This window comes from Psammomys obesus, unplaced genomic scaffold (genome assembly GCF_907164565.1).
Source record: "Psammomys obesus unplaced genomic scaffold, mPsaObe1.curated_primary_1811, whole genome shotgun sequence".
NCBI lineage: Eukaryota > Metazoa > Chordata > Mammalia > Rodentia > Muridae > Psammomys > Psammomys obesus.
The window spans coordinates 26565-42559 of record NW_026596134.1 but is presented as its reverse complement, the minus strand read 5'-3'; the positions used below and the strand labels follow the sequence as shown (position 1 = coordinate 42559).

General features: G+C 55.8%; 2 protein-coding genes across 2 annotated transcripts; both read left to right on the top strand.

Moving 5' to 3' along the window:
- LOC129666032 (cysteine-rich protein 1) lies at positions 1 to 1752 on the top strand. Its single transcript, XM_055593069.1, has 5 exons — positions 1 to 135; positions 1195 to 1289; positions 1374 to 1431; positions 1530 to 1576; positions 1665 to 1752. The coding sequence occupies exons 1-4, from the start codon at positions 96 to 98 to the stop codon at positions 1568 to 1570; spliced, it is 234 nt and encodes a 77-aa protein (XP_055449044.1). The 5' UTR covers positions 1 to 95; the 3' UTR covers positions 1571 to 1576; positions 1665 to 1752.
- Positions 1753 to 4509: 2757 nt separating this feature from the next.
- Positions 4510 to 13882, top strand: Tedc1 (tubulin epsilon and delta complex 1). The gene is made up of 8 exons (XM_055593274.1): positions 4510 to 4644; positions 4751 to 4829; positions 5258 to 5460; positions 5850 to 6005; positions 6343 to 6441; positions 9210 to 9296; positions 9663 to 9842; positions 10987 to 13882. The coding sequence occupies exons 1-8, from the start codon at positions 4510 to 4512 to the stop codon at positions 11314 to 11316; spliced, it is 1269 nt and encodes a 422-aa protein (XP_055449249.1). The 3' UTR covers positions 11317 to 13882.
- The last annotated feature ends 2113 nt before the right edge of the window (positions 13883 to 15995 follow it).

The following is a 15995-nucleotide window of genomic DNA, read 5'->3' as shown; positions in this document are numbered from 1 at the left end:
CCTGAAAAGCGCGGACCAGGCGGGCGCCACCCAGTCCAGAGCCTACAACTTTCTTTCTTCTAGGTGCACCCACTTGTGCAGGACCGAGCTACGCCATGCCGAAGTGCCCCAAGTGCGACAAGGAGGTGTATTTCGGTGAGCACGCCCGGGTATCCCGACCTTTCTCCGCATGCCTGCGGGCGTACAGCTGGCGGTACGCGAAAGCGTGCCCTGGAGGTGGGCAGCGCTGGGCTGCTCAGGTGGACGGGAGTGCCTGGAGTTCCCGGCATCGCCTGGGGTCGAACCCACGGACCTTGCCCTTGGTTTGAGGGTGGGACCGCTTGTTGTCAAACGGAACAGAGGGTTGTGTCCACTCGCTGTCTTAAGTTTCCGGGTGGGTCTTACATTCCTGGCCTATGGGTCTCCAGGTCTTCATGACCCCCAAGCTTCTGGGTGTCTCCCTCTCTGTGACCCTGGCCTGTGGATCCCACTGATTCTCTCAGTTTCTCTCTGCGCGCCCTGGGCGGGGTCCCCGCGGCATAGGAAGGAACGCGCGACTGGGGCGGCCCCTCCCTACGCTAAGTAGAAACAGACAGCGGAAAACCACGTCCGGGGGCTGAGATCTCTTCGCGCGCCCTAGGGCTCCCAGCGAGAGGGTGCGGGTGCGTAAGAGGTCTCCTCGTCCCTGCTGCGGAGAAGGGCGCGCCCAGGTTCATTTACCCAGCCACCAGCGCGGAGGTCAGAGGACTTAACCCAGAGCGAGCGAGGAGCCTTAGACCCTCCAGACCTGGGCTCCACCCTGTGCCCCAAGTCCGAAGGCCGCCTCCTCTCCAGTCCTACGAGCCCTCACACTTGAAAGCTATCCCACCAAATTAGCCAGGATGGGTGGTCCGAAACTTTAGTTCCAGCACTTGGGAGGGCAGAGGTAGGAGGATCCCTGAGTTCAAGGCCAGCGTGGTCTACAAAGCAAGTTCGGGACAGCCAGAGCTGTTATATATAGAAACCCTGTCTCAACAACTAACAACAAAACCTAAAAAAGGAAGGCAAATTTCCCATTACTAAGGGAACCCTGCGGGTTTGTGAGGCAGTGTTGGCTTGAGAGCACCAGGGGTGGCCCCCTGTGGAGTCTGGGGACCCAGGGCGGCCACCACAGAGTGAAGTGCAGGTCTATGTGCAGGGACCCTGGTGTCTCATAGTGGGTCTGTGCTTTTGCAGCCGAGCGAGTGACGTCACTAGGCAAGGACTGGCATCGTCCCTGCCTGAAGTGTGAGAAATGTGGAAAGACACTGACCTCTGGGGGTCATGCCGAGGTACAGGACTGGGGGGTGTTGTGGGAGGAGCCACAGGAGCTGGGGTGAAGGCTTCCGCTCATGCTCTTTGGTTTTGTTTCATAGCATGAAGGCAAGCCTTACTGCAACCATCCCTGCTACGCAGCCACCTTTGGGCCCAAAGGTATGTCGTTGGATCTCTTCTTCCCTGACAGGCCTCTTCCCTCTACTGGCCTCCTTGCCCAGCCTACTGATATCTTTATTTATTTTTTATTTTTGTAGGCTTTGGGCGAGGTGGAGCTGAGAGCCACACTTTCAAGTAGATCCAGGTATAGCCCCACCTCCAATCCCACCCAGTCACCCCTAACACACAAGACCTGGAGATGCACTCACATTTGTCTCCGTTTCTTCTTACAGGTTGTGGAAACTCTATCTGCCCGGCCTTACCCTAGACAGCAGGGCGCTCAGTAGCACTTCCGGCCGTTAATAAACCCGATCTTTGGAAGACCTGTGTGTTTGTCTACCAGTGTGTGGGTGGAGGGGATCCACTGCCCCAGGCCTAATGCAGGGCACTTGCTGTTCCAGCTGCCACACACATTGCTGCCCACGACCCCCTGGGGCAGTAAGGGCCAGGAGCTCAGGCCTCCCTCCAACTTCAGGATCCATAAAGTTCCTGTAGCTCTTAGTGGTTCTGGCCTGGGGTGAGGCCCTGGCCGACAGGGTCATCAGGAACATGGTGCCTGCGAGTAGGTGGGGCTGGCCACAACTCAGGGTGAATCAGAGGGAGCTGCTCTGGTTCCCCTTTTGAGATGCTTTGGGGGAGCCGTGTGGATTTCTTGCCTATTTTGTTTCCACTTCCTTGCAACCCCACCCTGCCCCCAGAAGTGCACCCTTGAGGGTGAGTTCTGCAGCTGCTCAGCCTGGACCCAGGCATCACATCCATATTTTCCCTCTTCCCTGCCCAGGAATGCCCTGCGTGGCCTGGGATCTGAGGGCTGGCTCTATGGCAGCCGAAAGGGCTCTGGAAACTCTGAGAGCCAGGCAGCTCTCAGCTTCACCTTCCCTTCAAGACCCGTTTGGACTTAACAAGGCCACAAAGGTCTCAGCAGTGCCCTGGCCTTGCCCGCCCTAGTCTTAGGCACCTATAGTGCAGGAACGAGGCTGACAGGTTGTTGGTGAGTCCTGTAAGTGGTATGTAGTGGACTGTGTTATTGGGTGGTTCAACAGCTGGAGGCCATATGCTTCGGGGGAGAACAGAAGACAGCAGAAGAGGCTGGCCTGAGATCTTAAAGAGTTTCCTCCTGGGAGGGGTGTGGGTACTGGGACAGACCTCCAAGTCTTCAGTGTCCAGTAACACCTGCAGAGGACCTGGAAGAGACTAGTGGGTGAAGGGCGGAAGCTCACTCTCCCCGAGGTCTCCCACCGTCGAGGCTCCCCTACACTCAGACTTACATCTCCTGACCAGGGTAGACTTGGGGTGAACGCTCAGCAACCTGAGGCCCGTAGGAATGAGTAGGTCAGGCGGGGGAGGCCTTGAAAGGCAGAGGGCTCCCTAAGGGTCTACCAGGAGTTCCTCGGTACAGCAGCCAGCAGGGCGCTTCGAAGTGTTAAGACGTGCAGAAGCAGGGCCCTGGAGTGGGGACTGCAGGAGCAGGTACACTCTAGATGGGCATGACCATTTGGCAGCAGCAGCCGTAGCTGCGTGGCAGGTCGCCAGGAAGGAGGACACCCTGAGGCCGGATGGCCGAGGGCACCCAGATGAGCAGAGGCAGGTCTGCAGCCAAAAGTCATTTCGCGAACAGGAGCCGGGACGAAAAGCTGGTCTCAAAGATGCTGGGAGGGTTAAGGTAAAGGTTTGAGTCCACAGTCGGGCACTTCCGGAGGGCGTGGCCATCCTGTTGACGCGGCTAAACTCGCAGGTGCCTTGGTCCTCTGCCCCTCCCTCTCAACTTAGTTTCCTCCTCCTCGCTGCTTCCTCTCCCTCTCCACCTACCTCTTTCCCGGCTTTATTGAGCCGTAGAGTACACACAGTACTGTCCACTGCCCGGCTACTTCTGGTGACGAGTGCACAAAGCTTAGCTTGTGTCCGCCCGAGCGCACAGGCCCTCGCCCCCGCAGTTCCCCGTGCATTCGTGGCCCGCGGGCTCGTCTCCGGATCTGCGTAGGTAGCCTCCGGCCTTTGTCAGGCCCTCCACACGCACGGGCGCGTTCGGTGTGGTCCTTTCGTACCTGGCTTCCCACAGAGGCTGCTCGGGCTTCACCCTGGGTGCTGCTCCGTAGCAGGCGTTTGCCCCTTGCGGAGCATAATTTCCGACTGCACGTGATGCAGCGTCTTTCCCCGCTCCCCAGGTTGGACTCTGGGTTCATTCTGCCCTTGTCACGGAGCTGCTGGGAACTTCCTTGCAGAATTCTCACAGCGTACCAAGATGGACATGTAGGTTTGTGCGCGAAACTAAGTTCAACCCTAAAGGAGGGGGCCGCACCCTTTTCTAAAGTGGAGAATTTCCCTTTAAAAACTCATCTTCTAGCCTGGCGCGGTGGCGCACGCCTGCAATCCCAGCACTCGGGGAGGCAGAGGCAGGCAGATCTCTGAGTTCGAGGCCAGCCTGGTCTACAAGGCGAGTCCAGGGCAGTCAGGGCTACACAGAGAAACCCTGTCTCAAAAAACCAAAACCAACCAACCAACCAACCAACCAACCAACCAACCAACCAAACCAACCAACCAACGAACTCGTCTTCTAGTGGCTGGAGGAAGTGTGAAAATGGAGACAACGAGGTCTGGGACTGTACAGGAGAGGGAGGACATCTTTCTCCAGAGGCTGGCGACGTGGCCCCCGGAACTCCCCACCCGCTTTGGAGGGCTCGGCTTCTTCTCGCGGGTCCCTGGCGACCCCTGGCGGCGGCCTCCTGGGCGGCCCCGCAAAGACACTGGCTCTCGGTGGCTGGGTGGAGCCGCGTGGCTCTCCGTGCCTCCAGGGAACACCTCAGGCGCATGCGCGCCCTCAAGCATAGCGCTGCCTGCCCCCGTTGCTAGGAAGTTGGTAACTGGAGGAGCTGATTGGCGCGTTACCAAGTCACCGGAGTTGGCAGATACAAGGCCCCGCCTAGGCCCGGAAGTGCCTGCCTACAGGGTCGACTGGTTGTCACTCAAACGCCAGCGTCGCCGTTCATTGGGCCTGGGCGGAGAAGGCGGGTCCCAGCCGGAACCGTGATTGGTCGCGGCCTCCGGGCGGGTGATCCGAGGCTGCCTAGTGCAGGTTCCATGGGGCGGCGGGGGCCGCGGGTGCAAGGGGCCGCCCGGGCCCTGCCTGAGGCCATCGCCGCGCTGAGTCGGTCCCTGCCTGCTGGGCCCAGCCCCGAAATCTTCCGCCGCGCAAAGTTTGACCGTCCAGAGGCGGTGAGGCTACCAGAGTGGTTAGTTCGGGAAGGCGGTGTCCTCGGCCGACGCCGGTGACACCTTCAGACCCGCTAACTTCTACTACCTCACTCCTTGTTCGCTTCAGGCCCCAGTGCTCTGGCAGCTTCTCTTGCGTGTGCTCTCACCGCTTGCTGAAATCAATACCTGTACCGACCAGGCCCCGGGTAAGCCCCGCCCGTTCAGAAACTGCTCCCCAAGGCCCTTGTTACCTCCCAAGTAGGTTTGTCCCAAGAAAGCTTCGCCCCATTATAGTTTCTCCTTTGTCTACCCCTTATTCAAGTCCAGTGCCCTCTTACTGCAGGCACCTGCTCCACCTCACTGGCCCGCCCACTTAATTCTAGGTTCCCACTGGGCTTTACCAAGCTTGCCTGGGTAACAGCGAAACTCTGAGACTGGCTGGACTCTGAGCAAACCGCTCACAGAAATCCTGCCCCATGGTTACCACCTTGCCTCCGCCTAGACTCTCAGATCTCCCACTTTGTCCACTCTGAGCAGGTTTTCAGTTTAGGGGACCTCTCAGGCCCCTGGAGGGATCCAGGTGACATCTCTAGGTTAGCACCCCCCTGAGCTGATAATTTCCTACCTATTCCAGAGGCCCAAGCTCTCGTGGTGAAGTCAGCACTGAGCTCCCAAGGCTACCCCAGGTCTGTGCTGCTACAGTTTCCTGAGGGCAATTCTCAGGGAAGCCGGGAATTGCTGCTGGCCGTGTCCTGGCTCCTGGCACGAGGACCCTTGCTTGAGCAGCTGCTTGCCCAGACCCGTGTGCAGCTGGGTGACCAGTTGCCCCCGTGTGAGGTGAGTATCTAATGAGGGGTCTTTGCCCAGAAACCCTGGATTTCTCTGTGGCTCCAGGTCAGATGGAATCTGACTTTGGTGCTATCTTCAGGAGGGCTTATCCAGCTTTGAAGTGAGGATATAGAGGCTTAATTCTAATTAGTAGCACAACCTTCCTTTAGGATGAGATGGGGTGCATAGCAGGGCTGAATCTTTTTTTTTTTTTTTTCTCCTTTTTCAGACAGGGTTTCTCTGTGTAACAAAGCCCTGCCTGGCTATCCTGGGCTCAATTTTTAGACCAGGCTGGCCTTGAACTCACAGAGATCCACCTGCCTCTGCCTCCTGAATTCTGGGATTAAAGGCGTGTGCCACCACGCCCAGCTCAGGGCTGACTCTTGTTCCCTCTCTAGTGGGAGGCCCTGGCCAGTCCTGGTCCTTCTGCACCCCTTGTGGAAACGAAGAGCCCTGTGGATCTCCGACTAGTAGAATGGCTGATGGGAAAACTGCGGATTAGGTGGCGACGCCTGATCTCAAGTCAGCAGGAGCAGTGTACCCTGCTCAGCAAGGTAATACAGTCACATGGCTTTTGCCACTGGGCCTGTTTACCCTGTGCCCCAGGCTGCCTTTCCCTGTGGTCCATCTCTGTCACCACTATTGGCTTCCTGGACTGCTGGGCTTCTCCCACTCCAGCCTTTACAGGACCCTGTTTTACCTGCACACTGGTGAGGAAGGTGTGGAAGTCCTCAGTGAAGTTTTCTAGTGCCCCTTCTCTGCAGCCTCCAGCCCCAGCATTACTGAGCTACCCTCAGCCCAGCCCTGTCCTTCTGGCTGTAAGTGGTCTCTAAAGATGGCGAGATATTGCTGTGGAGCTGCTCCCCAGCCTGGGTGCATGACTCATTGCAGATCCACCTGTACACCCATGGATGCCACAGCGAGCAGAACCTTGGCCATCTTTCTGTTGCCGAAACAGAGATGCTTAGGGATCCAGAGAGCGGTCAGCAGGTGAGGGTTGGCAGGGTGGTGGGGTGGGTGCTGCCCATGGTGGGGTTTGGTCTGTGGGGAAATGTCTGGGCTGCTGTTAGGCTTTGGCAATCACTGTTGCTTGCTATTGTGGGTGATCAGTGTATCCCTTAGGATTCCCCCTGTCCCACTGATTGCCCACCTGTCCAGGAAGGCAGACTTGTTTGTGTGTGTGCCTGTTATTTGGCCAGTCATAGTCAGGGTTGGAGGTATGTGGTGTTCAGGAGGGGCTGCTGGAATGGAGGAACACTAATCTCAGGTCAGAAGTGAGCCTCCAGCTCTACCTGATGTATCTGCGGGTGGTGAGAGGCTAAGTGTGAGTGGGGATAGCTGCCCTTCAGAGCCTGGGGCTATGCACCCCGGCATCTGTGGGGAAGTCAATGTACAGGACATTTGTAGGCCTCAGTCCTACTTTGTTGCCCAGGGGCCATTCACCCAAGTATGGCACTGGGCTCCTGAGGTTCCCAAGTAGACCTATAGAGATTGTAGACCTGGAGAAAAGCAGGCTGTGGGACCCAGCGATGACGTGGACCCAGGTGGGCACTGCCTTGCCTAAGACTGAGGAGAGTATCAGTGTTGGCCCCATCCCAGCTTTCCCCCAGGACACTCAGTTCCTCCCCCTCCCCCTGCCCCACCCTGTGCTGACCTTTCATCCTGGTTTTTGTTTTTAGGGCTCTACCCATCTATCAACTGGTTTCTTCCTTTTGGTTAGCTTATCTCTGAGGTTTATAGGACAGGTCCAGGACTGGTCATCACTTTGGGACTGGATTTTGGACCATCCTGAGTGTTTGGCTGGCTCTGTTGGCCTTGGGTGTGTATTCTTGTGCAGCTGAGCTAGAACTGGGGTGATCCCTTCCAGGCCCAGCTCCCTTTTTTGCCTTTTCCCTCTCCAGTCCAAGACTGGACTCTACCTTATCCAAGGCCTGGCCTGGGGCTGGGTAGGTGGACCAGAGGATCATGGGGGATCATGGGGTGAGGGACAGGTGGCTAGATCCCTGGCTTCCCCTCTCTCTGTCATCTTCTGGACCTCATACTACAAGGCCACTTGTCAGATTCCAGATCGGGCTTCTGTGCTCTGGGTGATTTGTATTTTGTGAAGCAAGGATGCTCACCTGGTAAGGTGCCTGGTCCTTGATGGCGGCTGTATCTGTGTCCCTGGATTAATCCTGGGCTGGGTCTACCCTGGCAGGGCCAGTGCTTGGCTTGTGGTGCTCGACAGCATTTGAGGGTCCTTATGTACCCTTGGCCCTGACCCCCTTTTAAATGTGACTCAGCAAATCGGAGTTTCTAGCTCCTGGTCCTTGGATTATAGCAGAGGCCTCCCATGCTTAGTCTAGCTGCCTGGGACTTTGCTGTGGGACCACTCTAGGAGTGGAATGCGGGGGCTGATGGGTAAGGCACCTCTTGTCTCAGAAGCTGGCCTGTGTTGAGACAGGATTGTGGGTGGCAGTGGCTAAGTGTATCAAGACCACAGCTCAGCTTCTTTTCATGTTTGGAGAGGATCTGGCCAAAACCTGATTTGGCCCACCGGCAGACAGGTCCCAGAAGCTTCTGGAATGATGTATTCCTGGTGTATGAGCAGCCAAGCATGTTACTGCGTCAGGAATCAGTTCCCTTGGTCACTGCGTAGCCCACAGCCTTCTGTTTGCACCGTCTGTGTCCTTGTGCCTGCTGGGGAGGAGGTTCAGGGAGATGGCTGCCTCAGGAGAATGTAGAATTGAGGGTGGAGCATTAGAAGGTGTTCGTTATACCCACACCCCACAGTCTGGGGGCATTGGGCCTCCTGGGGACTATCTTGGAGTCTGTATTGTCTTCCCTTCTGGTGTATATTTAGGTGCCTTGTACCTGTGGGTAGGCTCTTTACTCTGTGGTGCCTGTGGGTCACCGTTTGCTCCCCTCACCCTCATCTGGCCTCTTACATCTCTCACAACTTTCCTATCTCTGCCCATGGCTAAGTGGTGGCTCTGATCCCCTGCCTCTGTCGTGCTTGCCCCAATGGACTGGCCTTGACTAACATTCAATGTCTCTAGTTTCTGAGCCCACAGGAAGCAGCATTCTCTGTGGAGCCAGGGTTGGGGGTCTTAGGTGCACTTGGCATGTGCTGTCTTCTGTGAGGCTCCGCTCCCTGGGTCCTCCATACAGGTGTCAAATGTGGGAACACTTACATTCTGTGAGGGTTGGGCCTCTGACTAGACCTGGCACCTGCAGGGCATCCAGAGGCACCCTCAAGTTACATATTACCAAGCATTTTGTCTTCTGTAAGGGTCAGGCATGTTGGATGATCTGTATTTAGAAGGGAGCCTTCAAATTGGGGTTCCTAGCCAGAGGACCAAGGGTGGGCAACAAGGAGTTGTTGGCTTTTGGCTCTAGCTAGGCAGTGAATATACCTCGGGAAGCAGAGACGAGGGCCCAGGGGCTGCTCTTTCTGTAGAGCCCAGCTGTTAGTGCAGGGCTAGCAGGCTTTGCACTGCTGAGGAGGTGCAAAGGTTATCTTCTGACCTGGCCCTGACCTTCCTTCTTAAACTCCTATCCTATGCCCAAATCCCCATCACCTACAAACTCTTCCCAAAGTTACATGGGATGGCCCAGAAGGCTTCCTTGACCTGGGTCTTCTCATGTATACAGCCTTTGGGGCAGCCTCCAGTCAGTGAAATACTGGGCCGAACGCTCTGGTCAAAGGCCCCAGGACTAGAGCTTGGCTTAGGAGCTGGGCAGTGGGCATTCTGACCCAGCTGTGTCTTGTTGTCTAGCTCCTGCAGGCATTGGAGAGTGAGAACATACGCTTGGAGGCAGCTCTGGAGTGGCGGCGTTGCCAGCTTGTCTTCTGGCAATGGATGGTGAGGAAGCTTTTTCTGCTGCCCTTGCCTTTCCTGGCCCTGATGGAGTCCCAGGCTCATTGGTGGCAGACTTTGCAGGATCTTCCTACCTTGAAGATGGAGGAGAAGAAGACTAAGGGATGCTCTGCTCAGGACTCGGCTGGTCCTCTATGGAGGCCTCATATCGCTGGTCCTTACCTCAGGTTCTCCCAGAGGTCTGGTTTTTGTGCTTCTCTGCATGCTAGAGAAGTGGTAGCTGGGGTGTCGGGAGTTGCCCTCTCCACAGTAGGGCCTGGGAATGTTACCACTGCTCCATGAATCTCTGCATCTTCTGTCCCCACTGCAAACCTGTGTGTGTCTCCGACCATCTCACTGGGGTCTCTGCAGGATACAGTTCTGGATGCCTGTTCCCCGGAGAGTCCTGCCGTGACTTCACAGCCGATAGTCCTGCCCATGATCTCTGAAGGTGGGCTTGCTGAGCTGGAGCTGGTAAAGCAAGAGTTGCAGGCCCTGCAGGAGGAGCTACGGGAAGTGGCTGAGCCCCGGCGGGCTGCCTGGGAAGCCCAGGTGAGTGCCTAGGCACTTGCTCTGCCCACTCTTCCCAACCTACCCCCCAACCCTACCTCCTCCTCTTCCTGTCTGGACTGGCTACTCTTGGGGGAGGGCTGGACTGACCATTTGGCAAAGCCTGTAGACCTATTTCCCTGTTTATTTGGATTAAGTTTGATGGGTGTTGCTCTTGGGCACCAAATTCCAACAGCAGGGGGTTATAGTGAAGCGACCCTGCTGCCCTTCACACACCTTCAGAGTTACAGAGACTCCCACAGAGATCAGTGCACACTGCTTGTTGGTCAGCCACACTGCCCCTGCCCAGTGGTCCACCCCAGCAGTTCCTGGTAGCAAATGCCATTCACTGATGTATCAGGTCTCCTTTCGGGTAGCGTTTTAATCTGAGCTGCAGGCAGCCCCCTTTAGCTCTTCTGTGGTCTCATCAAAGATCAGGGGCATCCCCTGTATTTCTACACTATCCACCCTAGTGAGGCTGTGGTTGAGCCACAGGTCTCCTCCCCTCTCCCAGCAACCATGACCCAGGAGTGGGGCCTGCACAGTGAGGGCAGAGCCGGTTCAGCAGAGCACCAGGACTCAGGGTGATCCTGCTGGTCTACTGAGTGGGTGGGAGGCTGGGAAGCCCTCATCAGTGTGGTATTCACCCCAGGCCTGCTACCCACAGGGTCTTTAGATAGGCGCTGCCCTAAGGGTCAGCCCCACTCATGTGCTTCACTCCTGGGCAGCGGCGGGAAAAGGAAAGGTGGGACAAAGAATGGTGTGAGGCGCTGCACCGAACCCTGGAGTCCTGGGTGTTCTCGAGAGTCTTCCTCTGACTTCTGAAGGGCCTTAAGGAACATGATAGACTAGAAAGTGCCAGGCTGTCCTGCAGCCAGGTGGACCTGTTGCTGTGGAGGTCTTGAGAGTGGAGCCCTGGAGGTTGAGGTTAGGGATCCTGATCCCCGGGGTCTTGGGTCCCTGTGTCTCTGCTGCTGCAGGCATGGGCTTCAGCTGCTTTGTGAGGGTGGAACAGTTTGGGCTAGTCAGGCCTTTTGTACTGGCTTTCTATGTGGGAGCATTGGTGCTGCGGGTTGTTGGGAGCACCTGGACCAGGCCTCCTGGGAACAGAGCTGCCCTTGACTCAAGAGTCTCTTCTCTCATGCAGGTTGCAGGCCTAGGCCGGGGGCCAGAGTGGAGCAACACAAGGAAGGCCTTGCAGGAGGCTGTCGAACAGGAGTTGGAAGCCCTCCGGGTGTCCTGGGAGCAATCCAGTAACCTGGCCCAGCCACAAAGGCCCCATCGACTGGTGAGAAGGAAGGATGGGGCAGCAAGAGCCCCAGGCCTACAGGCAGCCAAGGTGATCAGGACACTGAGCACCCAGGAAGCTTGTCTGAGGAAGGCTTTGCACCAGCTGCAGAGCCAGTGTCAGCAGGAGCTGGCCAGGCTGGTTGGTGCTCTGCCTGGTTTGATTTGGATTCTGGCTCCAGGACACTGAAACCGCAAGATGTGTCCACCTGTGTAGAGGTCTCAGAGGAGCAGTCTGGGGCTGGTGTGGGAAGCAAAGGTCCTGGCATATATTCCCTCCAGGGCCAGAGCTCTTCGGCCTACAGTTTCGGTGTCACCATGAGCTGGTCCTCCTCTTGGAGGGGACCTGTGTGTACATGGTAGAGATATTTGTGGGGACATCAGGCTCTGCCCTTTGCTGCCCCTTTTCAATTCCTCTTGGGACACTGAGATATGCATGGGGCATGGCTGGCACCATGCTGGAATCACACATGCCCCACAGTACAGGAAGTATTAGGCCTCCCCTGAGCTGCCCAGCTCTGGTCGTTTCCCTGCACCGCTTGCTTTCTTAGACTGTCTGTATGCCTTCTCCAGCAGAGCCTCTTGTCTTGGACCATGGATGTGCCTGATGTGTGTTGGTGGCAGCTGGGTGGGGGCCCTGGAGGCTCTGCCTGGGAGAGCGGAGGAGGGGAAGCTGCGGTCCAGACAGAAGGCCTTTTGTTCCAAAGGCTGCTGGGCAGGCCCAGCCTTCACAAAGCAGCCTGTGTCCAGGATGTGCCCACAGCCTGGTGGGATGGCTCTCTCCTATCCCAGGCTTCTCCCAGCCAGCAGGCTCATGCAGTTCCATGGTCTCTAGCCCTGCCTTTCCAGTCCCCAGCTCCAAACACTGTCCAGACACTGGACAGCTAATAGGACCCACTAGGCAACCCCTAGCCTCCTGCTAACCCAGGCCAGAGGCCACTACCAGACTCTGGGTACTGTGGACCCTCTACTACATCGTTCTAATGGGGGTGGGAGGTTCCCTTTTGCCTAGTGGTGTGTGCTAGAGTGACAGCTCATGTCTGGGGTGGGTGACAGTTCTGGTACAGGTGGCCTCTGGCCCTAAGCAGGCCACCATGCTGGTTTTTCCCAGTGACTGTTCCTAGCACACTTCTGGACAGTCAGTGTCTAATAGGTCCTTCGTCACTTTTATGGACATAGCTCCCAGAGTCTCTGGAGCCTCCTGCCTGCTGCTGGGCCTGTGCTGGATCTCCTGGCCTGCAGCCCCTGCTCCTGCTTGCTAACACTGGCTCAGCTCTCCTTGTTGCTTCCACCTGTGGGTTCTGGCTCTGGTTCATGGCACGTGGTGACTTGACTGTCTTAGGCTCCTCATGACTGTGATTTGGGCTATAAACAAGTTCACTTACGCTCCCTGCTTCTGAAGACTGCCCTGCTATAGGACTTCCAGTGGTCCTCTGGAACTTGACCTTAAAAAATCCAAAGCAGACCTAGTGCTGCCAGCTGCCGCTTCTCCATTTGCAGTTAGTGCAGTTCCAGGTAGATCCCCGTGTCTGTGTATCGTCTCTGTGGGGCTCAAGGCCTGAGGCCGTGTGAAAGAAAGCCTGTACGAGGCTCGGCTGTGGGGCTCATGCTTGGTCAAGCTGTGAGGAGCTGTCACTTGGGGAAGATTTCAGTACCAGCCTTTCCACACGAAAGGGCTATACCCATACTCATGTCAGTTGGCACAACTTCCTCAGTGGATCCCGAGGTCCGAGGGCAAGCCCACCGTTGATGACTTGTGCTGCTCCAGGGTCCTCACCTGCAGCCCAGCAGAGCAGGCGTGGGTTCCTGACACTCCTCCCTTCCTGACTTTGAGGAAGATCACATTGTCCCCAACATCCCAACCTGATCTTAAGGTCACAAGGACTAAAGTTCTGTCCAGCCACAGGCACCTTTGAGGCCGGGAAGTGGGCAGTGGGGCCCTACTCTCAAACCAGTGAGGACATGCAGTTCTTTTCTAGGTTGCCACCCAAGGGAACCAAATATGCAAAGGAAGTGGGAGCATCAGAGGTGCTTTCCTCACACCAAAATAGGCTGACTGTGAAGGGAAGTTTGATAGCTTCAACTCCTACCGAAGAAACTATTAAAAGATTTATTAGTAGGATGTGTCTCACTGGTAAAAGAATTTGGGTATTTTGTGTGAGGCTGGATTTCGTCTCCAGCTTCTTGGTTGGTGGTGTTGGTTGGGAAGACAGTTTTGGGCTAGGAGTGTTCACTGCATTTGCCAGTGGTTTTAGGAGCAGCAGGACATCAAGAAAGATAGCTGATGTGCAAGATGGGAACTGAGACTGTCGGTTAGGTCAGAACGCCATCTTCATGGCAACCAGTCGAATGGGAAGGGGTGCCCTTTACAGGCTGGAAGGGTGTGACGAGACACTGCTTTGGGTTGGTGAAGGACTGCTTGGCAGCAGACTGGGAGAAACACTTCTAGGCCTCTCCCAGAGAATCAGTGGGATGTGTACAGAAGGCCTGTCAAGGACCACCCAGTGGCAGTGTGAACCAGAGATGCCGTCAGTGTTAGGAGAAGCCAACGGTGCTGCAATCCAGAGCGTAAAAACTCAATCTTGAAGCATGGTGGCACATGCCTTAGTCTCAGCACTCGGGAGACAGAGGCAGGTGGATCTCTGTGAGTTTGAGGCCAATCTGGTCTGCAAAGTGAGTTCTAGGACAGCCAGGGCTCTTACACAGAGAAACCCTGTCTCGAAAAACCAAACCAGCCAACCAAATAAAAACTTGAAAAAACGTCTCCATGTCTCAGTATGGCACTTAACAAGGTCATAATAAATCATAAACAATTTTATTTATAATAAATAAAAAATTTAAGCAGGACTGAGGGTTCACCTAGTACCAGAAGACAAAACACAGACATAAGTTGGACAACTTCATTCACGGAGTGTACTGGAAGAAGGGAAGTTGGGTGCTGGAAAGGTCTCTGCAGAGGGCTTGGACACTGACTATAGGTTCACAGCATGTAAACTTTTTTTTTTGGGGGAGGGGCTGTACATCAACTTTACCTTATAAAGAAAAAAATCAAACATCTAGACAGCATCGTCCGTGAAGATGCTATATGCAGCTTTGCCGTTCATGTGGAATGGGTCATCCTGGGCCAGTAGCTCAGGCCTGTGGCCCTCCAGCAGCTGCATACCTTTGTGGGCACTGAGCACCTTGTGTGTCCTGTTGACATCCATCTCTGACTGAGAAGATTCCTAGGTGTCATTTAGGAGAGAAGCCCAGGGTACATAGCTGGTTCCTGTTTAATCCTGGGGACTTTGGCAGTTGCTGTTAAACAGCAAGCTGGGTTATTCCATGGAATTCAGAATGGGTGGGTAGTTCTAGCATTAGTAAACCCTTGGCTCATGAGAGCTGAAGCCCAATGGATTTCCAAGCCCTGGGATCTAGGGGTGTGTCTTGGGTCCAGGCCTCAGGAGCCAGAGACCCACAGCTCCAGGTGCTTAGGTTGGAGGAACCACATTCTGGTTTTTTAACTGCCTGCAGCCCAGCACTTGGCAGTTGATAAAACCCTCAACTTTGAGCAGTAGCTAGTGGCAGTGTCCGGCATAGTGCAAGGTAGCATTACAGCTCCTAACCCTTGGATGTTGAGACCCTTGGCCTTCAACGCTTGGTAATTCCAAGACCTCTAGTGATGAGTGTGCAGCCCTTGCCCATCTTGCACCTCTGTCCTGTTGTCTTTGCTGGCTGTTACAGATCAGCCAGGATAGAGGTCAGGCAGAGCGAGGAAGCCTTTTGCTGGGCCTAGTATCACTGGGGCGTCTCAGATGCTTCCCAGTAGAATGGAGAAATCTGAGTGGCCTGGTAGTCATTTAGCCAGGAGGGGTGTGTGGCATGCTGATGAAGGATTCTGTTTACAGCAACTGGTGCAACTCTCAGGTCCTCCAGTTTGCTGAGCTACTGGGGAGGCAGCCCCCTTCCCTTCTAGAATGAGAATAGTCTGAGGGTCTTGCCTGGGACCCTGCCTTTCAGGACCGATGAAGGTATGTAGAGTGCTGGCGCTGGGGCGCGGCCTGCTGGGCTAGATGTCAGTTACACTCCAGTTACAGTGATGTCCTCAGAGTGACAGTGAAGGGTCCCGACAGCCTTAGCAGACTGCTCCCTGCTTCAGACTGCCAGTCCTTGCCGTTCGAATGCCCGTGGCCCATACCTGCTGCTTTTGCTCGTCTGCAGGAAAAAACAAACAAGTATTGGATTCTTACAATAAGGACTTCTAGCTCAACATGAAATGAACATTCTCATCAGCTTTTAGTGGTGCTGAACAGTATCTGGCTCCTGCCTCGGTCAACCTGTCCTGCTATTGCCTTTCCCTCAGTTCCACAGCCTCTGTCCCCCCTGTGTCTCAAGTGTAGTCATGAAGGCTCATGCCTGTGGCGCCCCCTGCAGGCGCCTCCCTCTGAAGCTTTGTCTCTGTATGTATGGGCGTGGAGCTGGCGCTGCCCTTAGGGCATTAGTGCCTGGGTGACCATTCTCAACCCTCTCTCCTCTTAGCCATTTGGCCAAAAAATCATGAGGTACTCTTTGATGGGGTAGGGCTGGGGTGGGGCTGGAATCGAGGGGCCACAGCTTAAATGTGGGAGAGAACAGACACCAGACAAAGGCATGCAGTGGGGCAAGTGCGGCGGGGTGGGATGGGTGGGATGGGTGGGGACGGCAGCCCGTGTTCGGTGCCGGGTCTCATGCCTAAGGGAAGGCGGCAGGAAGCAGGGCCAGGGCACAGCAGGGCCTGGGGCTGGGCTTGGTTTTGAATGGCCTCTTCTGACTTGGGAGAGGTCCTGGGCTCAGCAGGAGGGAGGTGAGGCCTGCCTGGGGAGCTTCGTGGGTTCCAGTTGCTCTAGGTGT

Bases quoted from the DNA above. Each gene is read 5' to 3' on its own strand.
- Tedc1 (XM_055593274.1), top strand. From the start codon at position 4,510: ATGGGGCGGCGGGGGCCGCGGGTGCAAGGGGCCGCCCGGGCCCTGCCT. The intron at 5,461-5,849 runs GTGAGTATCTAA...TTCCCTCTCTAG, and splicing joins ACCAGTTGCCCCCGTGTGAG to TGGGAGGCCCTGGCCAGTCC. The intron at 6,442-9,209 runs GTGAGGGTTGGC...CTTGTTGTCTAG, and splicing joins ATCCAGAGAGCGGTCAGCAG to CTCCTGCAGGCATTGGAGAG.
- LOC129666032 (XM_055593069.1), top strand. From the start codon at position 96: ATGCCGAAGTGCCCCAAGTGCGACAAGGAGGTGTATTTCG. The intron at 136-1,194 runs GTGAGCACGCCC...GTGCTTTTGCAG, and splicing joins CGACAAGGAGGTGTATTTCG to CCGAGCGAGTGACGTCACTA. The intron at 1,290-1,373 runs GTACAGGACTGG...TTTGTTTCATAG, and splicing joins CCTCTGGGGGTCATGCCGAG to CATGAAGGCAAGCCTTACTG.